Source organism: Pteropus vampyrus, unplaced genomic scaffold (assembly GCF_000151845.1).
Source record: "Pteropus vampyrus isolate Shadow unplaced genomic scaffold, Pvam_2.0 Scaffold106, whole genome shotgun sequence".
NCBI lineage: Eukaryota > Metazoa > Chordata > Mammalia > Chiroptera > Pteropodidae > Pteropus > Pteropus vampyrus.
This window is the reverse complement of record NW_011888887.1, coordinates 4561270-4584189: the sequence shown is the minus strand read 5'-3', so window position 1 is coordinate 4584189 and position 22920 is coordinate 4561270. Positions and strand designations below refer to the sequence as shown.

The 22920-nt window shown below is 35.5% G+C and overlaps 1 protein-coding gene across 1 annotated transcript in view; it reads right to left on the bottom strand.

Moving 5' to 3' along the window:
• The window catches only part of WDR36 (WD repeat domain 36), a 37940-nt gene extending 27742 nt beyond the window's left edge, over nucleotides 1–10198 (bottom strand). The window contains exons 1-6 of the mRNA XM_011365156.2: nucleotides 9909–10198; nucleotides 7898–7925; nucleotides 6164–6264; nucleotides 4626–4743; nucleotides 2710–2842; nucleotides 1211–1265 (exon numbers count right to left, since the gene is read on the bottom strand). Coding sequence (XP_011363458.1) covers nucleotides 1211–1265; nucleotides 2710–2842; nucleotides 4626–4743; nucleotides 6164–6264; nucleotides 7898–7925; nucleotides 9909–10070 — 597 coding nt within the window. The 5' untranslated portion in view covers nucleotides 10071–10198. The remainder of the gene's footprint in view (nucleotides 1–1210; nucleotides 1266–2709; nucleotides 2843–4625; nucleotides 4744–6163; nucleotides 6265–7897; nucleotides 7926–9908) is intronic.
• Between the last annotated feature and the right edge of the window lie 12722 nt (nucleotides 10199–22920).

Sequence of the window (22920 nt, the reverse complement as noted above, 5' to 3'; positions counted from 1 at the left end):
GAAGTATCTAGGAATGATTTTTCCAAGTTACTTCCCAGCTTTAAATCTGGTTGTCACCATCACCTCCCTACTCCCAAAACACAGCCAACTTGGTAAGAAAGCAGCTATAATAGCAAAGGAAGCTCATGGGTGAAATCATTACAGATCATTCACCAGATGGAAACAGAAAAAAGATAGCAACTCTTAGAAAACATATAATGGCTTGCCATATGCATGGCAACATAAAAAGCCAACTATGAAAAAAGTGAAGAATTGTTTACTCAAGGAAAACAGAAAAAAATCTATAAAACAAAGCAAAAAAATTTTACAATTAGTCTGTTTCAGATCTAATAGCCCAAAATTATAATCTTCATTTTATACAATGGTCTTACATATAGGCTCTATGATAAGTTCCTCTATTATACAGAAAATCAATGTCCAATACCACTGTAGAATGGAATTAGGCTAAACATTTTATTAACTGGCCATCATGTAATTACTATGCATAAGACCCTGTGTTGAAGCTGTGGATAGTAAAACAAGTATCCCTTGCCCTTAAGGGCCCTAATCATCTGATACCTTTGGGATCTGTCTTTTGGGTAGGCTAAAGCAGAGCAAGGTTGATGGTAATGAGAAAGGATGAAGGAACGTATATAAACTGGGCAGGTATAAGCAATGGTTATTTAGAAAGACAAAAGTACACTGGCTGTGTACGTGTCCATTATATGTGTAAGATTTTCTCCATACTTTCATTCATTCATACAGGTCCTGCAGACTCATAAAACAAAAAGCAGTTATTTCTGGAAGAGTCCAGCATTTAGTGAAATATTAGAATTTAGGCTCCACTTATTTCAAGCTATAAATCTCAACAATCCTGTCCTCTGTATGACCTACGATCCCTCTTGCTTCACTGAAAAACTCATCTTCACTCTGCAGAAGGTACTGGACTATATGCTTGCAAAATGACTGGTAAACATCATTCCACAGCAACCACAGGTTAACAGCCTAATTCCAGGCAAAACAATTTTCAGAAAGGTTATAGGCAAAGGTTTTATTACTTATTTTCAAATACATCCCTAAAATATTACTTTTTTAGGGGAAGATTTACAAAGATAAACTAGTCTATGTATTATTTTGTCTTTAGATGTAGAAATATGATTGACCCCTGAAACTGAAAGATTCTAGTACTAACTTAATTTCCTCTTTGACTTACTTAAAAGAAAAATACTACCTGCTGAAGAGCTGTCACTCCAACTTTCCATCCTGGAAATGTATACAGAAGTTTACTACAAGAAGAAAAATAGTTGAAAGATATATTTTGGAGGAAAACAAAATTAACTACATATTAAAAAGTTAAATAATAACAAGTAATATTTACTAAATTCTTAATTCTGTTCCACACTATTCTAAATATATATTAACTTATTTAATACTTGAAATAATTCTATGAGGTAGACATTATCACCACTTTCCAAATAAACTAAGAAACTTAAAAATGTGAAATAATTAAGCTAAGGTCACATGACTAATAATTGATAGAGCCTAGAGAGAACAATTCCTATCCCGAGCTGCTAGTAAACACTATACATACTATGCCACCTCTTTAAGAAATTAAATAGAGGAAAAAAACACATGAGTAAAAATCATTTTATAGTATACACTACAATAGAAAACAATATTAGCATATAAGTAGATCTCATTTTTCACTGTAATATTTCTAGAAACTTATCACAAAAGGGAATATATTATAATTACAATACTACTCATGTGTTATATAACATATGATAGTGATACTGCTAAATTCTGGAATCAAACCAGGAATGACAAATAGATCCATGGAACAAACAGAGATTTCTGAAATTGTTATAATGATAATAAAGTACTAAATCATATATTAAATTCTGTAAGTAAGTGGGCACAGATTAGTTCACTCAATGATTATCCACAAGATATTTAACATACAATAAAGAGTGTAAATGTCACATAAAGAGCCTAAAGAGGTAACAATAGGGGCAGAGACAATATCTCAGTCATTATCCCTGACCTAGTACAGGAGATACTCAATATTTGTTAAATTGAACAGAAACGCTGATAAAACTAAAATCCAGGATTAACATTAAACTTTTGATAATCTTATCTTTTCTCTTAAATTTATAAGACATGTGGAAAGGACAATTTGGATGGCCAAATATTTTTGCTTGTCTTTTTAATGTTATACAATAAGAAGCCTCGGCTGCCACTTTTTTCTCTGGATAAACGTTCAAATAACAGGTAGTTATTCTAAAAACATTTAGCCTTCCAGTTACACCAATAATATTATAATAGATGTCTATCATGTTTGTGGTTGATGATCAAAGTACTGTTATCCTGAAAAATCATTCCTAGATGCTAGCACTAAATTAAAACTGATATTCCTTGCTTTCTCCTACCTTTTCGGTTTACTGAAAACTAGAAGCTGCCCAGTGACAATCTCATAATTATTTTCTGATCTATTACTTTACTAGAGCTTTCTCTACAGCTACATGGATTTTCTACAGTGACTAGGGCCTTTAATATATACATTTCAATGGGCATTTGTGAAGCTGAGTAACTACTCCAAAAACATGTTTATTTATTGAGTCTTCCAAGTAAACATAAAGGCAGGGAGAATTGAGAGACTTAAGTACACATTAGGAAGTAATTGATGAGGATAAGGTAGGAGACACCCATGTAATGTTCTAAAGTGCTTACTTAGACTTTACATTCCACAACTGAAGGCTTCCTTGTTCACTTCCAAGAAGTATTTTATTCAAGTAGGTACTGGGATGCAAAATTGCCGAAATTTTAAATACTGATTTATCGAAAGTCAGTTGCAGGTATTCTTCTACAAAAGTAAAAGTTATAAAAAAAATAAATTTTTTTATAAAATATTTCAAAATATTTTTCATATACCCATTTATTTAGCACTTAAAGTCTACCACATCAAAGATTTATGTGGCAGACTAACTTACTAGCCTATAAATTTTCCTTGAGAATTAAAAAAATATGATGAGGGACAACTTGTAAAAGTAATTTAGACTCAAAATTTTCTACAAGTTCTAATATCAACTATTTAAAATTTCACTCACTGCTGAATTGATTTACAGAAATGAAAAAATAAGAACTTAAAAAAAATGACACTAGGGATTGGCCTTAATATCATTATAATTGTATCAAGAGGCAGAGTGAATATTCCAAATTAAGTGCTTCCTCTGAGCTCTTCCAGAGAGTGAAAGGCCAAATATCTAGAGAGCCTAATTGGCCACGTGAATATGTAAAAAGTAGGAGGCAAACTTTAATGAAACTAAGTGGCTTCTCACACATTTCCATAGAACCTCTAATAGAAGAGATGAAAAGAACTTATAGCCCTTTGGAGTGGAAAATGGCATAGCCTACTGCAAGATTAAAACATTTTTTGAAATCTTATATATGCTTAAAATCCTACGTACTTCACATACAGTTCATCCATGACAAAAACAATTTTTTCGCTGTTTTCCAATAAATCTAAATATCAAAGAAGGTACATTTCATTTAATCTTTAGGTTCACATACTATCTGGCACACTGCTGCACACTCCCAGGGGTAATGTGTATCCCAGTTTAAGAAACATAGATATAGATGAAAATTATACAAAGTCTATTTCAATACTATTTTAAGAGAGCCTTCATTTGTAATTAGCAGTTTTACTTAAAATCATTACAAACAGCTTCCTGAAAACACTGGTTCAATGTGTCAACAAAAAGCTGAGCATCAGCATCAATAGAAAGCCTACTAAACTCTAAGATTCAGATTCTTTAATTTTATAAAAGGACTTTTAACATCCTTCTACATAGGGACTACTTTTAGAATTCTGTTCCCTCTACTTGAGAAAAGACAAAGCAAAGAATAATAATATGAAGACTAAGAATAAAAAGAATAATTAATAAGAATTCTTATTATTAAGAATAAGACTAATAATTAGACCAATAACATGCATAACTCCCAGGAGAGCAACCTCTAGAATTTCTACTAAAAGAAAACATACTGCATCAAACATGAATTAATCAAGAGATAATGTAAGATAAAAATGTAAACAGATTAACAACTTATAAGCTTTAATTCACGATAGATCGTCTTTTACTGAGGAAAGCTAAGGATTAATTCCTAAATAACAGTCCCATAAACACAGTTCAGTGCCACTGTATATTACTGTTAAAGGACACTGACTCATCCTTAGAAGATAGATGTATATTTTCCTTCAGATTACAGATCTTCGAATTTACTATTATAATCTCCTTTACTGAAAATTGAAAACACAAACCAGGAATTAACAGGTATAAACATATACCAAAATCCACTCCACAGAGAAAATAATATAACACGTCACTAAACTTGGAGAACTGTAATGGAAAATGTATTAGTTGAGATAAACTAAACAGGGTATAAATAGCTCAACAGCTGACTAAAACAGTTTATTCATTTTTTACTTAGAACTTTTTTCTTCATACATGTTAATGATTATTCCTTAAAATTGTTTTACTGCTTATATGTGAAACCTCTGGTATATAGAAGTTATGTTTATACAGGTTTTTAATTTTAACTACAAACATACTATCCCAAGATAAAGTAATAAATTGGTTAATTCTTACCTTCTGAATATATGTGCCAAATAATAAGAATGCTGTCAGTATCAACAGAGATAACGTGATCCCCAAAGGGTTGCAAAAGATGGATTTCTGCCTTATGACCCTTAAAGGTATGTACTACCTACAATGTCAAAGTTCAAAACAATTTCATATTACTCATTGATCATGTAATATTATTCATATTAACAACAACGACAAAAAGCTAATCCTTTAGATGCTCATGTTAAGAAATGTGGTCCAACTTTTGATTATCCAAGGTTAGATTAACAAATAGCAAGGAACCAGACATTATCACCTTCTCCCCGAACCAGTCCAATAATAAGGAAGCATGGATTAGGAACACAGAGATGGACCTCAGACTCAGCCATCCAACCGAGCTTAGAGAGAAGGCACATACAGTGGGGTCCCTAACTCAATTCAACCAGCTCAACTCCATGCACGCTAGAAAAGTGGTATGTTCTAGAAAGCTGACCTCTACAGACTCCATCACCAGTTGGCTTCCAGGTGAGATGAGGGAGGGAAATATAGGGTACTTCTTCCCTATAGCTTTCTATTTTAGGAAAGAAGTACTACATTTCTCAATAACGGTTTCGGTTCTCACTAGGCTCCAGTAACTCTTATTTCTTCTCCTTGTCCCCTTGGCCCTAGCGTGGTAACAGCTTCCTACAACTGACAGTCTCTGATGCCTTCCCACACCTACCTTCTCTCTCTATCTCCCAGGAAAAACTACAAACTGCAATATTTTGCAAAAAAAAAAAACAGACATTTTTCTGACTATAAAAATCCAAACTCCCACTAAAGAATTCCACAGGTCAGTTGCTATACTCTGCCACAGACAGTGATGATGAAGACTTTAGGAACAAACGTCAGTCCAAGTCGAACCTTGACAAGTACACTGATTCTACCATGTGGCTATCTAGGCATCCTCACTGCCACTTTCCCTTTCATTCTGGACCACTAAAAGCCAGGTCACCAATTTAGCTGTCCCAGGAAAAACTTAGAAACTATTGGTATTTAAGACAAGAAAAGATTCTTCCTTAGCAGTGGAGAAAACAGAGAACCTAGATTTCCTTATACAGGGAATAAGTACTTGGTTCTTGGAAAAGGAGTCATGGGCTAAGTTGTTCATAATAAAAAAGCTGATTCACATAAAGCAGTAGTGCGAACATGAATCTCCCATGAAAGCATTTTCAAAATATACGTAACAAATCCTATCCAAACCAAATATACAAAGTAGAAAGCTCCATAGATGGTACCCGACTGCGCGTGAAAATTTTGAAGAAGCTGCCCAAATAATTCTGACATTAATCCCTGGGAAAGGAAATGGTATTAAAGCATCAGTTTTAACTGATTTTGAGGATTTGATGAAATCAGCTTTATCTTCCTCCAGAAAACGGAATACACATTAAAAAAAAAAAACATTCAGAGTGTCCCAGATGAAGAATGGCAACATTAAAGTCCCCTCCACTACCTCCAGTGTCATGACAACTACCTACTAACTCCAAAAGACAAACAAATTCAGACAGTTCAGTGATACAAACCTCTTTATTACGGGCAAATGCAGAGAAAACATTCCCATAAGCAGCAAAGACTAGCTTCCCATCAGCTGCCATACAGCAGATATCCTGTGGAAGAGAGTTACCTAAGAAAAAAATGTATATATGAAAGAAATAAGAATTTTTAAGATTTTGGAACAGAGACCTCAAATATACGTATAACATTTTTCATGGTTATAATTTTTAAAAATTATATATAATGAAAGCTGAGAATTAGGTATAAAATTTTTACTTCAACTTATTTTAGACATCTAATATTAACTATCAGATTAATGTCTAGTAATTGCTGACATAAAAACATAATTCTAAAGGAATGAAAAGAAGCTTTTTGAGGTTATTTGGAAAAAATCTTCACTTTAATACATAAAACTCTGGCAGATGGTGGTCATCCACTCTGAATGTGAATGCCTTCACGAACAACAAGTTCACAAATAACTCCAGGAAAATTTCATAAGTAAATCAAAACCTAGAACTCCGTCTAACTCTACACTATGGAGTATCCCAAAGAAAACTTCATATGATATTCTTTGCTGACCCTTAAAATGAACACTATGGTTTCCACCCAGTCTTCTCCAAGGTAAATATAACTATCACCTCTAACCATTTCTCATATGATATGACTTTTTGAGTCTTCTCTATCTTGGTCATACTGGCCTGTTTTTTTTTTTGTTGGTTTTTTTTTTGCTTGTTTGTTTTGTTTTTCTGTTTTGAGGGCAGGAAGATTAGAAGATAAAAGCTTGTTTTAAGTATTTTTCATACTGCATATTACCCTTTGGGATTTTCTTTCCAAAATATTATTTTTATAGTTTATTATTCATTTCTGTATTCACCTTAGGTTACACTGTCTTTCTTCTGCTTTCTATAATCTTTTTTAAAAATGTAAGTTTATCAGACATATACACTGAATTCCTTACAGTTCTCCTCTGTTTCTCTTACAAATGTCATATTTGATGGTGAAACTAGAATCTCTCAGCCCTGGCAAGTCTTTTATTCTATTAGTTTCCAAAAAAATAAATATTCCTTCCATTGGAAAAAACATCAAAACATGGGAAAAGAAAAAACTCTTCCTTACAGTAAAAGTAATGATACAATCATAAAATCACTATTTGGTAATCATAATACTAATAATTTATTCAAGAAAGAACCATCACTAAATGATAAAGCAGTGGATGAAACTTTGAAGAGTAATAGGATATTTATATAATCACAATGTATCTTATCACAAGATACTTATTAAGCGTAAAACTTTAAAATGGAGCCTCCTGACAAATGTCACCTTAACCAAATAATTGAAGTTATCACTGCCAGGAAAAGGACTAAACAACAGCATGTGCCTCCTGATATGATTCACTGAGAATTCAGCATCATTTCTTTGTTATTTTTGACATAGTGCATAACCTGAATCTAATCGTGAGGGAATATTTTTTAAAAAATCAAATTGAAGGATATTCTAAAAAAGAACTTGCCTATATAGTCTTTAAAAATGTCAATATTGTGAAACACAAAGAAAGTCTGACAAACTATTCCACATTAAAAACTAAAAAGACATGACAACTGAATATAACATGTGATCCTGTTGTAGACTTTTTGTTGTTGTTGTTATGTAAGAATTCAGAAATACGCACTGGATTCTTTTTATTTTCTGTAAGTCTTAAATTTACGTCAAAAATTTAAAAAGATATTAAACATGCATAAATTCAGGTTAAAGTTCACACTTACTTACTGCGACCAGACTAAGTTTCTGAACCTGTTTAAAAAAAGAAAAAAAAAATGATTAAATAAATTTTCATTAACAAAAACAATTATAATAATCTAACACTTGAAGATTAAGATATAACCTCATACATATGTTTGCTATGCTGTCCCTCCTTAAAAAACAAAAACAAACAAAAAAAACATTTACTGACCCTAATTTTCATTATTAGGAAATCTATAGTTTCAACTATTTCATCAGGAGTGGTGATGGAAGGGGTAGGGAAACATTTTCTATAATGGGCTAAATAGTAAATATTTTAGAGTTTTACAAGCTTTGTGGTCTTTGTTGCAAATGCAAATGCTAATGTACGAGAGGAGCCATATAGTACATAAACAAATGTTCAAGGCTGTATTCGAATTAACCTAATCTATGAATACAGAAATTTAATTTTCATATAATTTTCATATGCCAGGAAGTATTAATCTTCTTTTGGTATTTTCTCCAATCATTAAAAAATTTCAAAACCACCCATTTCAGAAGCACAGAGCTCAGAGGGGTATAAGTTAGAATTCAAACCCCAGAGATGCAAGAGTGCTAAGACAGAATGTGCCCTTAGGGATCAATTAAATGTCCCATATTTCTTAAATGAGAGTAGACCCATGTCTGCATCCCATGCCAAAATTTGATTATACTACATCCTATTACTGTGCAAATTTTACTTGGAGGTTATGTTCTATTAGAATAAACACAAACATAGAAAAAATAAAATAAAATGTCATGGGTCATATAAAAACAAATGGTGGGCAGGACTGGCTTGCAGGCTGTAGTCTGCTGACCCCAATCTATGGTTACTGATCCAGTTGTGTAACTGAGAAAGTTACTTGACCTCCCTGTGCCTCAAATCCTCATCTATAAAATAAGAATTAAAATAGATAACTACTTCATAGGATTTATTATGACTCGATGAGTAAAATTTGTGTAAAAGTTAGACTACAGTAACTGCTCAATAAATGTTAGCTACTATCACCACTATCAACTCTACCTTGGACATGGCTCTCACTTTTCCTCTTCCACTAACTCAACAGGCTACTAACAACCAGCTCTTCTTTTAATAACCCACTTGATTTTCACAATCCTTCAAGGAATATAACTCTACAGCCCGGTTTTCAGAAAAAGTGCATAATTAACACTTGCTATTATCATCCTCCTAATCAAGAAAAGGCCCCTTCTTTCACAGAGCATACATTCTTCGGAGAAGACAAAAAACAAAAACAAGACAAAATATATCAAACAGCAACAAAAGATTATTTCAATGACTGATGAGAAATTAAAGGAGAAAAGCCCATCACTAGCAAGCAAGAAGGCCTTAGGCAAGTAATGTATTATTTCTGAGATTTAGTTTCCTAGTTTACATGGGGCACTATGGAATAATGATGTATACCTTGCAAAGAAATAGCTGCAAGGCTTAGAGTTAAGTGGCACCGTGCCAGACCCTCAACGTTGGTAGAAAATAAATGCTCAGGGGAAGTTTAGGGCAATTAGTTCGCTATCAACATGGACAGTCCCCTAAATCATAATTAATCTCATCCCTTTCAGTTTTCTCAATATATGTTATTCTGAATTTCTAACCCAGTTTGTGTCACCAATTGCACAAAAAAATCCCTTTGCAGCTCTTTTTCATTAAGAACGTGGGGGCTAGAGACTCTGTTAATCACATTTACATCTTCAAGGGAATCTCAATAAATATTTACTGAATAAAAATATTGCCATAGAACTGAAATATTCTCTAGTACTGTCCCCCAGCCAGACTGCCTCCTAAACTAGCCCCCAAGAGGACTGCAAGTTGCTAATCAGCACGTGGATGTGATATGGCGGTGAAATAGGTAGGGCAAGAAGGGGTTACGAGAGAGAAAGGTAGAAAGCGAAGCCCTTTGAAGGTGGTGGAAGTGCGGGGGGAATGGAATCGCCCCAGGGCCCAGCTGGGGGCCTGGGAGGGTGGTTCCCGGGAAGCGGGCGAAGGAAGAAGTCACTCACGTCATAGGTGTGGAAGCTCTTGCCCACGCAGGTCGTCACATAGAATCGGCGCTTTAGCGCACTGAACCGCACCACGTGTGGAATGTCGTTGCTGAAAAGCCCCAAAGCCCGGAACCCCGCGAATAGCGCGCTGGCCGTGCGGCCCCCCGCGTCCTGCTCCATGGATGAAGCGGTACAACTACTCTAGACTCCAGCCGTTATGCCAATCGCGAACCCCGTTCTTGAGTGCGTCTCGTGGGGCAAAATTTGCCAGGGCTGCAGACTCACAAGCGTTTCCGGTGCCCGCTGCCAATCGCGTCAGCGGAGCCTGTCCTCAGTGCAATTGAAAAAGGGCTCCCTCCGGAGCTCGCAAGGGAGGTCGGATTTGCGTTCCGCTGGCCAGTCTCTAGCACTTCAGCGGTGATCGCGAGCTCTGATCGGGCAGGAAGAAGCTGGTCACTTTTCTGCAGAACGTTGGGGGAGGAGAGCGACAAGGGAAGCGCGAAGTCCGGGAGCGTGAAGGAAGGACCAAAATCTTGACCCAAAAGGAGTCAAGTTAAACGTGTGAATATAAAAACGTATAAAACCACGAGACTAAGAGAAAATTTGAACATCAACTGGATATTTGATGATATTGAAAATATTTTTTTTTATGTGACAATAGTATTGTGACTACGTTTTTAAAAGTCCTTATCGTTTGGAGATGCATATCGACATAATAACGCATAAAATGATATATCTGGGAGTTTACTTTCAAAATAATTGGGGATAAAGTGCTGGGTTTAGATGAAACAAGACTGATAATTGTTGAACCTAGGGACTGGGTATGCAACAGTTCATAATACTGTCCCGATGCTTCCAATAAAATTGAAATTTTCATAATAAAAATATTTTTGTTAGCTTTTTACTGAGTTTGTTTACTGAAGGAGTTAAGAGAGTTGGGTCCTTGTTCCCTGGCACGCATGACGACATCGGCTGGGAAGAGTGAGCTGCAAACGGCCGCTCCCACGGACCTTGTTTATGCTTACCCCAGGTATTTGCCTTAGGCGTTGCACGCAAGCCAAGGCGCCCCACCCTGCACACAGGAAGGGGCCGAGGAGTCAGATGCCACACACTGACCTTCCTCGGGGACAAGCGGAACAAGAACAATCGGTGCAGGGAGAAGGAACTCAAAGAATGAGGTTAAGATTAGGACTCGGAAGTAAGATAGGGACAGAAGCCAAGTTCCAGCCTTTAAAAATAAAACGCTGACAGCTCTCAGAGCTGCAGTCTTTTACCCTGTCTGTGTCTGTGTGTCTTTTGTGTTCATTCTCTCCTACTCAGTTCACAGGAACCGTAACATTTACAGTAAAAAAAGGTTGGAATATTAACGGATTATTAATATGCATTACAGAAATATGTACAAACTAAATAAAACATTTTTAAGAATTTTCTAAATTGTGTATAATGTAGATGTTGCTTTTATAATTAGAAGCAAAGACTTCAGCATCTACTGGCAATTTGGGGAGAAAATTGAAACGTTTCCTGACCAGGACTTTACAGTTCACGAATGGGTGCCTTGACACTCATTAGCATAATATAATTCTCAAATTAAGTCAGTGAGGTGTTTAGGGCAAAAATTATAGTGCTATTTTACAAACGAGGATGTTAGCTCATTGAGGTTAAGCGATTTGTCCAAAGTTCCAAGGTTATTTAGTGCCAAAATCCAGACTAGCACTAGATTTAGAAAAAGAGGAGAAGGGGAGATCACTGAAGGGCAGCTGGAGGATGGGAGAAACATGCATTCAGCCTTGGGCCTCATGATGGTGTGGATTCACATTAGATAAGAAACGTGAGTTTTCTGGATATTTCCTATTAGGCCTCTAAATTGAGGGGTAATTGGTTACACATCAATACATAACCAATATTTATGATTATCTTACCAATCAAATTTAGAAATGCTTACGCTTCATTTCATTGTATTGACAAAATCATGTCAGAAACCCGAGGAAATTTTAAGATCTTTCTTGTCCACCTGCTTAATTCATAGATGAGTGAACTACTATGGACTACAACTGTGTAATTCAGTGGTGGAGGAGCAAATACTACACGTCAGTTCTCCTTATTCTCAATCCAAGACTCTTCACTTTGGGGAGTTGTTCATTGTGGCTCCCCCATTTTTGCTCTGGTGGTGGTAGGTATATGAGAGCTTATCTGTCACAGGTTCAATAGTACCACTAGACCTCACATTGCACCAAGATATTGTTACCAGGGTAAAAATAAAAGATTTGCTGAATAAGTCAGATGTATCTTGTCCACAGATAAGCATAAACATTTCACTAAAATGTTATTATGGCGATTTTGATCTGGACTTTGAAGACTGCAGAAAATGCTTGTTTTAGTCAGCCTCCTTGAGAAATGTCACTTAAATGCTGCAGCATAGAGAAACCTCTTTAACATTAACAGAAAACAATTTATTTAAACTCTTTTCATGTAAATCCTCTTTTTCACATATCAAACACTACTCTCTTCTTTCTAAGTAATAAGGAATTTAAGTTAATCTGCTTCACAGTTTTGCTGTGGCCAGATCTGGATTGGCTGTTTCTCTAATCCTCTATTTTGATAACACTGCACGAGCCACAGAGTTCTGAGAATTACCAAAGTTCCTGCCTTTATTAAAGTTTAACATGAAAATGAATGGTGGATGCCTTTCTCAAAACTCTGAACAAACTTTTACCTAATTAAGTAGCAGCAAATGAAACAGTTCTTCAATGGTACTTATGTTTGCAGTTACCCTGAAAGAAGAGTCAGCTCCCTGGAAAGAGTATCCTTAGGTTTGCTATCACTATAGGCATCCACGTAACATGAAGCTCCCCTATAGTCAGCCTGGGGAAATTCTCTTTGTTTTAAAGATCCTTTTATTTCCTTTTTCGGTTACACTGGGAACTCAAAGCTGAAGTACTCCACTGTACTGAGCTGGGGTAATAGGACATGGGGGCTAGCAGTGTCAGGTGATGATATTATAAAAATACCATTCAATGTTCTGCTGTTCTCTTCAGGATTTTTTTTCTTCATTTTAGTGCCAGAAATGCAGGCTTCCCAATGATCTATAAAATGTAGCTTCCAAGGGACATTGCCTTTCATGTAACAGCTTTTCCTTAGTATTCCATGTAGTCTTTTCCTTGAATAGAATATCTGGTGCGAGACTAAACCCATGTAGGCCTACTTATAGTAAGGTTATCACTTTTCTTTCATCCTCATTTAAAAAAAATATCCTATGCTACATTAATCATGATAAAATATTATTCTCCATTCATTGCCAGACTTTCTTGACTCTAAAGGACTAAGAATAGAAAAAAAGGGGTGGGGGTGGGGAATGAATGGAAAAAATTAATCTGTAAATCACCATGAAGGTTCTTACTTTACATTCAATCTTTATAATAGAATTATCTAGAGGGAAGGTGTTGGCATGCTGTGTTATCGGTATAATCTGAACCCATTTTAGGTGCATAATAAATGCAAAATGAAAAAGTTATGATTAGAGATGTCCACCAACCTGGAGAATTGTTAGGAAGAGTTGTGAGGGCATAATTTCCCACACTTATTTCATTGGTACAGAATCAGCATCCACTGTTGCTAAAAGGTTCGCTCTAAGAGCAATACCCTGACCATCAGAGTTCTTTCCAAAACTAGAAATTTAGAAGGAACAATGAGTTATTTTAGTTCTCTTCTTTACCTCCTTTTTATTTGTTTTGCTATAAACCTCAAAAGACCATATAAAACTATGTCTATGGGTCAGTTTAGAATTCTAGATAACTGAATACGTGGTTGGATGTATGACTAAATTATTGTCCCTGGTGGTGGTCAGTATCCAAAAGAATCACTGAAGCCCTATAAATCAATATGCTGATTCAGAAGAAGATGGGTAGAAAAACAGGAATCTTCATTTAAACAAGCTTCCCAGGTGATTCTGATGCCATTGGTCTGCAAATCAATTTGTGACCTATTGACCATTAAGGAAATGGCTGGCACAGTGATGCTGTTCGATACTTGACATGGATGAGATCATGGAATGTGTGCTGCCACTACATGTTATCAGAGCTTTAAACTGTCTGGCACCAGTTGAAAAATGGCACCACTGAAATGACACAGTCTTGCAGGATGGAAAACCTCAGTCACATATGGTCCTGAACTCATTACATTCACTGCTAAATCTTCAGGCAGGTTCCAGGGAAAGGAATAACTGAATCTTTTTAAAGAATTATTTACAGTCCTTTAAAATAAAAACATTGAGGCTATTCTACTTTTCTGGAGACTAGGATTTATTTTCTAGAGGAATGAACCCTAAATAATCCAGATTTGGACAGCATGCACAGAGGAGTATTGCAGCTGAGACTGAAAGATGAAGTGAACATCCTGCACTGATCAGTGGGTCTTCTAATTCCTTCCATACCATGTTCCCAGAAAGCCAACCCTCAAGTGTATATACACCTCCAAACAGAATACTGCAGGAACAATAAGAAAAACTGAACAGTCCCACAGAAAAGACCTACAGATGCTGCCATTTGGTGACCTTGCACTGAAAATGTCACTGAGTGACCTACATTTGATTCAAGAAGTATTTAATTTAATATCTAATGAATATCAGATACATCTAGATGCTTCTGATATTGTCAAAATCAAAACAGATATATAAGACTTACTTCAGACATAAAGATAATTAAAACAGATATACAAAAACTTCCTCTCATGGAGTTTGTGTTCTGTAAAAGAGAGACAGACAAGAAAAAAGAAGTAAACGATAACTTTTAAAAATGTTGATAAATGTTCTGAGGGTGGGAGAAAAAACATAGTGAGGAATAGAAAGTGTCAGAGTTGCAATTTTAAATAATTCAGGGAAATTCTAACTGAGAAGGTGACTTTTGAGCAACAGATTGGGGTCACGAAATATATTTTTGTATCCTACATATATCATATCATGAGTATATTCTCATATAACTAAATATTGACAATATTTTTAATACTCATATGACATAGGTACATTTCAAATAATGTTAATAAAACACATGTCCAGGTAACCACTGTTCACATAAAGAAATTAAACATTAACAGTAATTTAGAAATTTCCCAAGTGAGCTTCCAATATTACATACTCACTTCTCCTATTCATAACTAATTGTTAAGTTTTGTGATAATTATTCTTTTGCTTTTTTATTTAAGATAGCTATCATGTTACACAGAGAATATGTATTTGTTAAATGCCCTTGAACATTTGCAAAAATTGATTAAATAGAAGATGATAAAAAAATCTTAATACATTTCAGAAAGTTTGGGGAAGTCATAACCTCCTCCCCGCCCCAAAAAAAACCTATATAAGTTTCATGATCAAGATGAGAGTAAGATCTTTTGAAAGAGGGATTTTAAAAATTGACATTTTCTAAGTCTTCTCCTATGATAAGCACTGAGGCTCATACTCGGTGCTATTATTTTTCTTCTTTCCACATCTAATTAGGTATTTGGCTGGATCTCTTGAACGTTGAAAAGAACCCAATTGCTCCAACATCTGTTATTAATCTTCCAAATAGGCCATCTGACTACATGATTGGGTAGCATAAATGGCTTCATACAGTCATGTATAAATATTGGTGGAGGGCGGAGGGGTTGGTAAGAAAGTTCTGTTGGCAGTTTTGCCCAGAAGTATTCTTAATTATAAAAGGAAAAGAACAAACATAGTACCAGTTTATTTACAATGTTACTCTGACTTATTCCAGGAAATTTTAAAGGAGATTTTAAAATAGCGGACCCCATCCTTTTTGGCACCAGGGACCAGTGCTCCAATGAGAATCAAACGCCTGATGCTCTGAGGTAGAGATGAGGCGTTGATGCTAGCGCTGGGGAGAGGCTGCAAATACAGATGAAGGTTTGCTTGCTCCCTGCCGCTCACCTCCTGCTGTGCCACCCAGTTCCTAACAGGCCATGGACTGCCCAGGGATTGTGGACCCCTGTTTTAAAAGATACATGCAATATAACATGATAGCAAAAATTAAAAGTAGAGTTAGATCGGAGAAAGACAAAAAACAAGATGTTAGGGGGAATAAAATGGAGACAGGATTGAGAGTAAACAAGAATACAGGCTTCTTTCTTTATCAAAAACAAAGAAACATCGATTAAAACTGAATTTTGAGAGACAGCTTTGGTTCTATGACTTATTTTATATAAGTTGGCTATCTTTACAAGACATAAACTTGAATATAGAGTTAAATCTATGTGTTTGATTCTGTCTGGAAATCAATTTCCAGGTTCTACACAGAGTGCCTCAGGAAAAACAGGAGAAAAATCACAAAAAACAATGTCCCAACAACATAACGCTCTATTGTGAAATGTTTGGCTCCTTAAAACACTTATCTAGAAGAAAGATTAATATATTTCTCAGACATTTCTTAGGAATATATAATATATTTAAAAATTCAATGTCAACTTTCTTCTATCAAATTGTTTCTTTCCTTCCATTTTCAGAAATGTGCTTCTATGTAAAAGCTAATTATTTTTGCTCTATAAATTGTATACTTTAAAGATGCAAAATTACCACACGTTTTCTGTTTCACTTTACTACATAAATATTCTTGCTTTTTGTTAAAATTTGTTTCTGAATTATGAAATAAGTGATGTAGTATTATGATAATTTAAGTATCTTTCTACCTTGGCCTAGAATATACCATTGATGGTCAAATTTCTCTGAGGTGAATTAGTATGTGGACATAGAAAATAATTAGAAGCAAACTAAAAGGAGTCCCAGATACTTTAGTCCTATTCGTAGGAAAGAGAGTATGTGAGAGGTGCAAATAATCTGCTTGCATTTGAAGACAGTCCCATTCATAGAAATGTAGGCAAATAGGTCATGTTGTGATTCTCACAAACCATCTTATGAATGTATGGCATATGAAAAAAATTTATTCTATATTGAGTAAAGATCATTGCATTAGGATGAGATTTCTGAGAGGGCAGAAAATTAGGTAGAGAAATGATCTTCCCGGCAGACAATCTGCCAGCCACTGAACAAAGTAAATAAATGCACAGCGGCAACATAACTGACTGCGCCTAGTGGCATGTCACTCCAGCGTATCGGTATGGCTCAAGTATGTGCCAGTGGTGTTGATATGGTGGTGATTCTTCATGAGGAAGCCAGAGAGAACTCCACGGACCTGCTTTGCCTTATCCTAAACTATGTGGGAGGGCCTCAGAAATACAGATATGGTTATAAGAAGATGGACATCTGAGTCAAACAAGAAAGGCAGAGTATTTTAATAGAACACTGAATTAGGAGTTGCCTTTTATCTACCATTTGATCCATAATTTCTCTTGGGCTGGGTTTCCTCTTTAACTAGTAAGCATGGCTGGGCTCTCTATAGGAGACAAATATACTTGGAGCAGGTTTTCATCATTATGATAAAAATAGCCTGAATAGATTGTTCAGTAATGTAATGGGGAGGCCAGTATATTGGATTACCCTAGGTAAAGCTGCAATGGGACATTTCAGACTCAAAGGGGAGCCCTCATAGACTCCCTGATAAGTAGAACTGATGACTTGTGGGAGAGAACTGGTTACTTGGGCAACTTGAGTGGATTCAGATGTCCCCTGGGGTTTGCAGGATCAAGGTTAAATGTTATCAGGAGCCTTGGACCAAAATAGTACTCAGGTCTGTTGTCAAAAGCAGACAGTAAGGGCTCTAGAAAGGAACTCATCATAATGGGAGTGAGAGTCTAGGCATATAATTAGAGCTAAGAAGTACCTTAGAATGCTGGAGATGGCTGATTCTGCTACAGTGGGTAGCAGAGGCTTCACTTTTCAGGAGCCAGTTGCCCTAGCAAGATGTAAGTTTGGGGAACAATCTCTGTGCATGAGAAAATGAACTAAAACGGCAGTAACCATAGTATCCAAGACAAAAACCCAACACACAGAATACCCTCTTATTCTTACTGTTTTATTTCCACATGCTTTTCATTTATGAAAAAATTAGCACCCTGATAAAATTTAGATCAAGTGACTAATATAAGTAAAAATGTACATGACCATACTTGTACTTGACAGAGATGAGAGGTCTTACCAGTTATATCTAATGAACAGAAGTCTGAGTAAATCTCTTAAGTTTCTTCCAGTTCTAAAATGTTATTATTTTATTATGAAGATGAAAAACACATGTCAGCTAATTTGAACATCTGACTCATCCATTCTAGAACAAGAAAGAGCATCATGACTTACTTTATAAAATTTGGCACCAAAGACTCTTGAACACTTGGGATATCTGGGTAATTAAAGAATAGATGCTAAAAGAATGATTGCTTGTTATTTGGTTCTTGACATCTTGTACTTGAACTTTCATTTTCACCCGGGATTTCTCAATAGCAGTGCACATTTCTACGCATGCTTGGGACATGCCTTGACAGTGACCAAGATGCTAATTATCTATAAATAGTTATTCAAAATCAAAAAAGAAAAGAAGAGCTTCTTAATACACATGCATGTTTATTAGGTTTATTTTATTTTAATATTTTAGTGGATAAGTTTCATAATGGAAAAGTTTCCTTTGTTTTGTTTCGTTTGTTGATACATAACAAGCACCCAGAACAGAGCCTGGAACAAAAGAGGTGCTCAACAAACATTCAACAGAAAAAAAGCCCTACATTTAAGTATATAAAATGCTAAAAATGTAAAATGTTCTTTCTTATATCAGTTATGTGCCTTTCTAGAGTCACGAGTTGTGTATATTACTTTAGCATTTCTAGTATTTATGCTCCCACTCTGCAAGAAGATTTATCTCCCTGCCCTTTGCCCATGACTTATAGCACATCCTTTGTGGGCAGAGTAGGGAGTATTTGATTTGCTTTGGTCATCACACACAAACAAACATGATGCACACCATGTCCCAGCCTGAAGAGTCACTGTATATTCCTTCCAACTCTCTTGCCCTTTTCCTTTGTCATGAGAGAAAAGCATGTCCCAGATAGGGCCTGCTCTTTCAGTATGCATCCTGGAAGAGAAGAAATGCAGAGAAGACCTGAAATTGACTTGCAGTTGCCAATTGTAATGTGAGTAAGAATTAACTATTGTTGTTGTAAGCCTTTGGAATTTGGTAGTGGTTTATTATCTCACTGTAACCTGGTGATTTCTGGGGAAATGTGTGAAAGTTAGCATATAAAAGCAAATTGTTAAAAAGGGATGGTTTGTTTTTCTTTAGAGAAGTATTAAAGCTGCATTACAGACGGGGAGAGACATAAGATTCACAAATGATAAATATTCTCTAGTATGATTCTAAAATATTCAAATATTCCATGTTCTCAGCTATGTGCTCGGGATGAAACAGAATAAAGGCTCAGAGGATGTTTGATCCTTGAACTGCAAGTTTAATTTTTATTTTGCATTTTGTTAGGGAGATGTTAAGAGGAGGGCTGTTGGAAAAGAAGCCTGTTGGGAAAAGACGCTGTTGGAAAAGATCCCCTTTACATGCTTGTAGAAGTAATGGGGGCAGGAAAGTAGGTGGAAAACATCTGATAGCTCATCTAATAGTTGCTGTTGCCAATTCAGTTTCTGACTCATAATGGCTTTTAAGGAACAGTTTCTTCCTGGGAAACAGGTATCTAACTTTTAATTTTATTTTAATTCATTTATTCATTTACTCAGCATATTTATTGAGAATTCACTATGTATTAGGTATTGCACCAGAATAAAGTATGAGTATTACTTATAGTTTCACCAAGTCTTACTCAAACTCCACATCCATGTGATTTATTTATCTCAAATTATTCTGCAAATTTTCATATCCAAGATATCTACTCCAGACACAGTCTAAATTTATTCTCAATACAATTTGAAATTCCTTGCCAATCCTCTCTCCATGAGAATAATAGCTATTGGAAGGGAAAGTAGAAAGAGAGGGAGCAGGGTCATAAAAACAGTACATCCATGAGCACATTCTAGAAAAGTAGCATCTTAACTATAATATCCAAGGCCATAATTCATAGACATGAAAATTTGCTGATTTCTTCTGCAATGTCTAATCTCCAATTAATGCCATCCTCTGTATTTTTTTTTTTTTTAATCTCACACATTGTAGTTTTCACCTCTAGAAGTTGGAGTTGAGCCTTCTTTATATCTTTCATGTCTCTAACTTTTTGGACATATAGAAACATTTATAAAAATTTCTTTACTGTCCTTGACTGCTCGTTTTAACTCTTATTTGTGAATGAGTTTCATTTTTTTCTCCCCATCAAGGATTGTATTTCCCAGTTTCCTCATGTTTGTTAATCTTTAATTGCATGTCAAACATTGTGAATTTTGCCTTGTTGGATATTTTTTATTCCTATACATATTCTTGAGGTTTGTTAGGGAATGCAGCTAAGTTACTTGACAACAGTTTGATCCTTTCAAATCTCCCTTCGAAGATTTGCAGTAGTAAGGCTTGGCCCAACTATTCTCTATCTCTATTGAGATAAGACTCCTCTGAGTACCCTTCTCAATACCTAATGAATTGAGAATTTTTGCACCTAGCTGATAGGAACAATCTTCCTGGCCCTGAGTGAGCACTGAGAAGTCTTCTGTCTAATCTTTCAGATGGTTCTTTTCCCAATCTTGGGCAGTTTTTCTCAAAGGCCTGTGTTGGTCAGTACTCTACCGAATACTCTAGGGTGCCCATTGCAGATCTCAGGGTTTCTCTATGTACCTCTTTTTCCTTAGGTACTGTCCTATGAACCGTACTGCCTTGGTACTGCCATGAACCCAGGACCTTCTCCATGTAAAGCAGATGTGCTAACCGCTACACTGTGGAACCATGTCCATATTATGTACTTTAATTCTCATAACAACCTTTAATGTAGTCAGCATTGTCCTTATTTCAGAGGTGTAGAATCTGAGACTCAAGAAAGTTAATTTGCTATTTTCCTCATGTATAAACAATTATCCTTATGTTTAGGCACAAATAACTTTTATTAATAGTAATCAGTGAAACTTTATTAGTTGGTGTTCTATAAACACTGGTTGTCAAAAAAACATAGCTGTATTTAAACATAGCTGTATTTAAAAAGTACTATGCCAGTTAGGAGATATTCTCAAAGCTACAGCTAGAACAAAAACATTTGAGAAAAGTTAAAACTTTTGAAAAATGGAAAGGAAGAAACACTAAAAAACCCAAGTCAGCTTGACATTATTTTCTGGTATAATTCTTGTTGGTTTGTAAGATTTAGAAAGGAATACCATTGAGATATAAAAATATCACATTAATTTTTTGGATAAGTTTATTTAATTTGTAGATTTGAGGGCTGATATAGGCTTAGTATTTTTTTTTTTTGTGGGGGGGTTCCTTTCTTTCTTTAGGCTTGATATGTTTTGACTTTAGTAAAGCATGTGACACATTTCCCCTGACATTTACTGCATTTTGACATGGCTATCATGAAGAAATAAACATTTCATTTTAAAAGGTTAAACTTCCTTTCCATTGATAATGGGACACTTATTAAACTGACCATATATTAGTCCACTTAGAAAACCTCAGTACATTTCAGAAAGTAGAATTGTATGATTCAGAAAATTAATGAATACTGGTCAGAGAATTTTTCTCATGATGTCATTTAAGGCCCTGTGCTACAACTTAAAGGAAGGTTTTTGGAAAGTGGATATGTATGTCCTGATTTCCATCATGGCAAAGGAAACTGCCTTTTCAGCTACACTCTGAGTTTCCCTGGGTAAGAGCTTTGCCTTATTTACTTCTGTATCTCCAGTATTTGGCTGAAGCCTTGACACATAGTAGGTGCTCCGTAAATGCTTATTGGATACATAATATAAGCTTCCTCTTACCTGTTGGCAGGTAAAATAGATTTAAGGACATTGAACCTCTTCTCTTCTACCATTGCTCAGCACCATCCCTTGGGGCACCGATCAAGGTAAACTTTCCACTCATATATCAATTGATGTATTTATATCTGCTCTATACAGGCCTGGGTGCTATGGCTAAGGTGGTCCCTTCCACTATTGTTTAGAGTATTCTGAATGATGGGTGAATGACAGGGTGCCTGTGTCTCTGGCTTACAGCAGGCCTTCAAGAATTAGAGAATGAATTTAAGATATTTTGTTTACCTTTGTCTCTTTTGTCTCTTCCAGGTGTGGGGATGTCTAACAGGGCAAAGAAAGAAGGACTAGAGACATGATTTAAAAAAAAGAATGCTTCTGAAGCCACCTATCCCCAAATAGTTTCTCTAGAGCAAGCACAATGTAGGAGGAGAGTGGTCAGTGGGCTCTAAGGACCGGGGGAGATAAAAAAGTAAAGTGAAGACGCTCAGAAAAGTGTATAGGTGAAAACCATCTAGTAACTACATTAAAAAGTTTTTAAATTTGAGAATTATTTTATTAAGAAATGTATAGTGTCAATTACAAAGCAATATGTACATTATTAAAAGTGCTTACAAAATAAATTAAAAATAATTTCATAAATTTAAAAAATATATTATATTAGCTTTAAAAAAGGCATTTCTTCAGGATCTGCTTGTATACATCATTCTCGTCTGTTACATAATTTTTAAAACTTGGCTTAAAACACTCTCACAATATTTGCACGGACACTCTTTCAAATTGCTTCATTGTATGTACAACTTTTTGTTCACACCTTTTTGATTTTATTTTCTTCTTTTGTAAGGGACACATGAAGTGTCAGTACTTGTGGAAGAATATTTAAACAGAGGTTTACACACCATTAAGTTCAACTTTTTTTCTTTTTCCAAGGGAAAAAGTTCTCCTTCCACTACACTTCTAGATTTTTCCCTTGCATAAGGCTTATGTAATTCCAGCTGAGAATTACTGTCACAAAGCCAGTGGCCCAGACATCAATACTACAGAAGTCTCCCCTGATATCTGAGGGATAGTATTATCCCCCACCTTATAGACCAACATTAAACAGTAAAAGTTTACAAAAATAAGTTAAGACCCTTCCATAACTAAAAAATAACAACTGGTGACCTCTTAAATGTCACAGTTAAGAGTTAACATTCCATCTCCTTAATGAAGGTG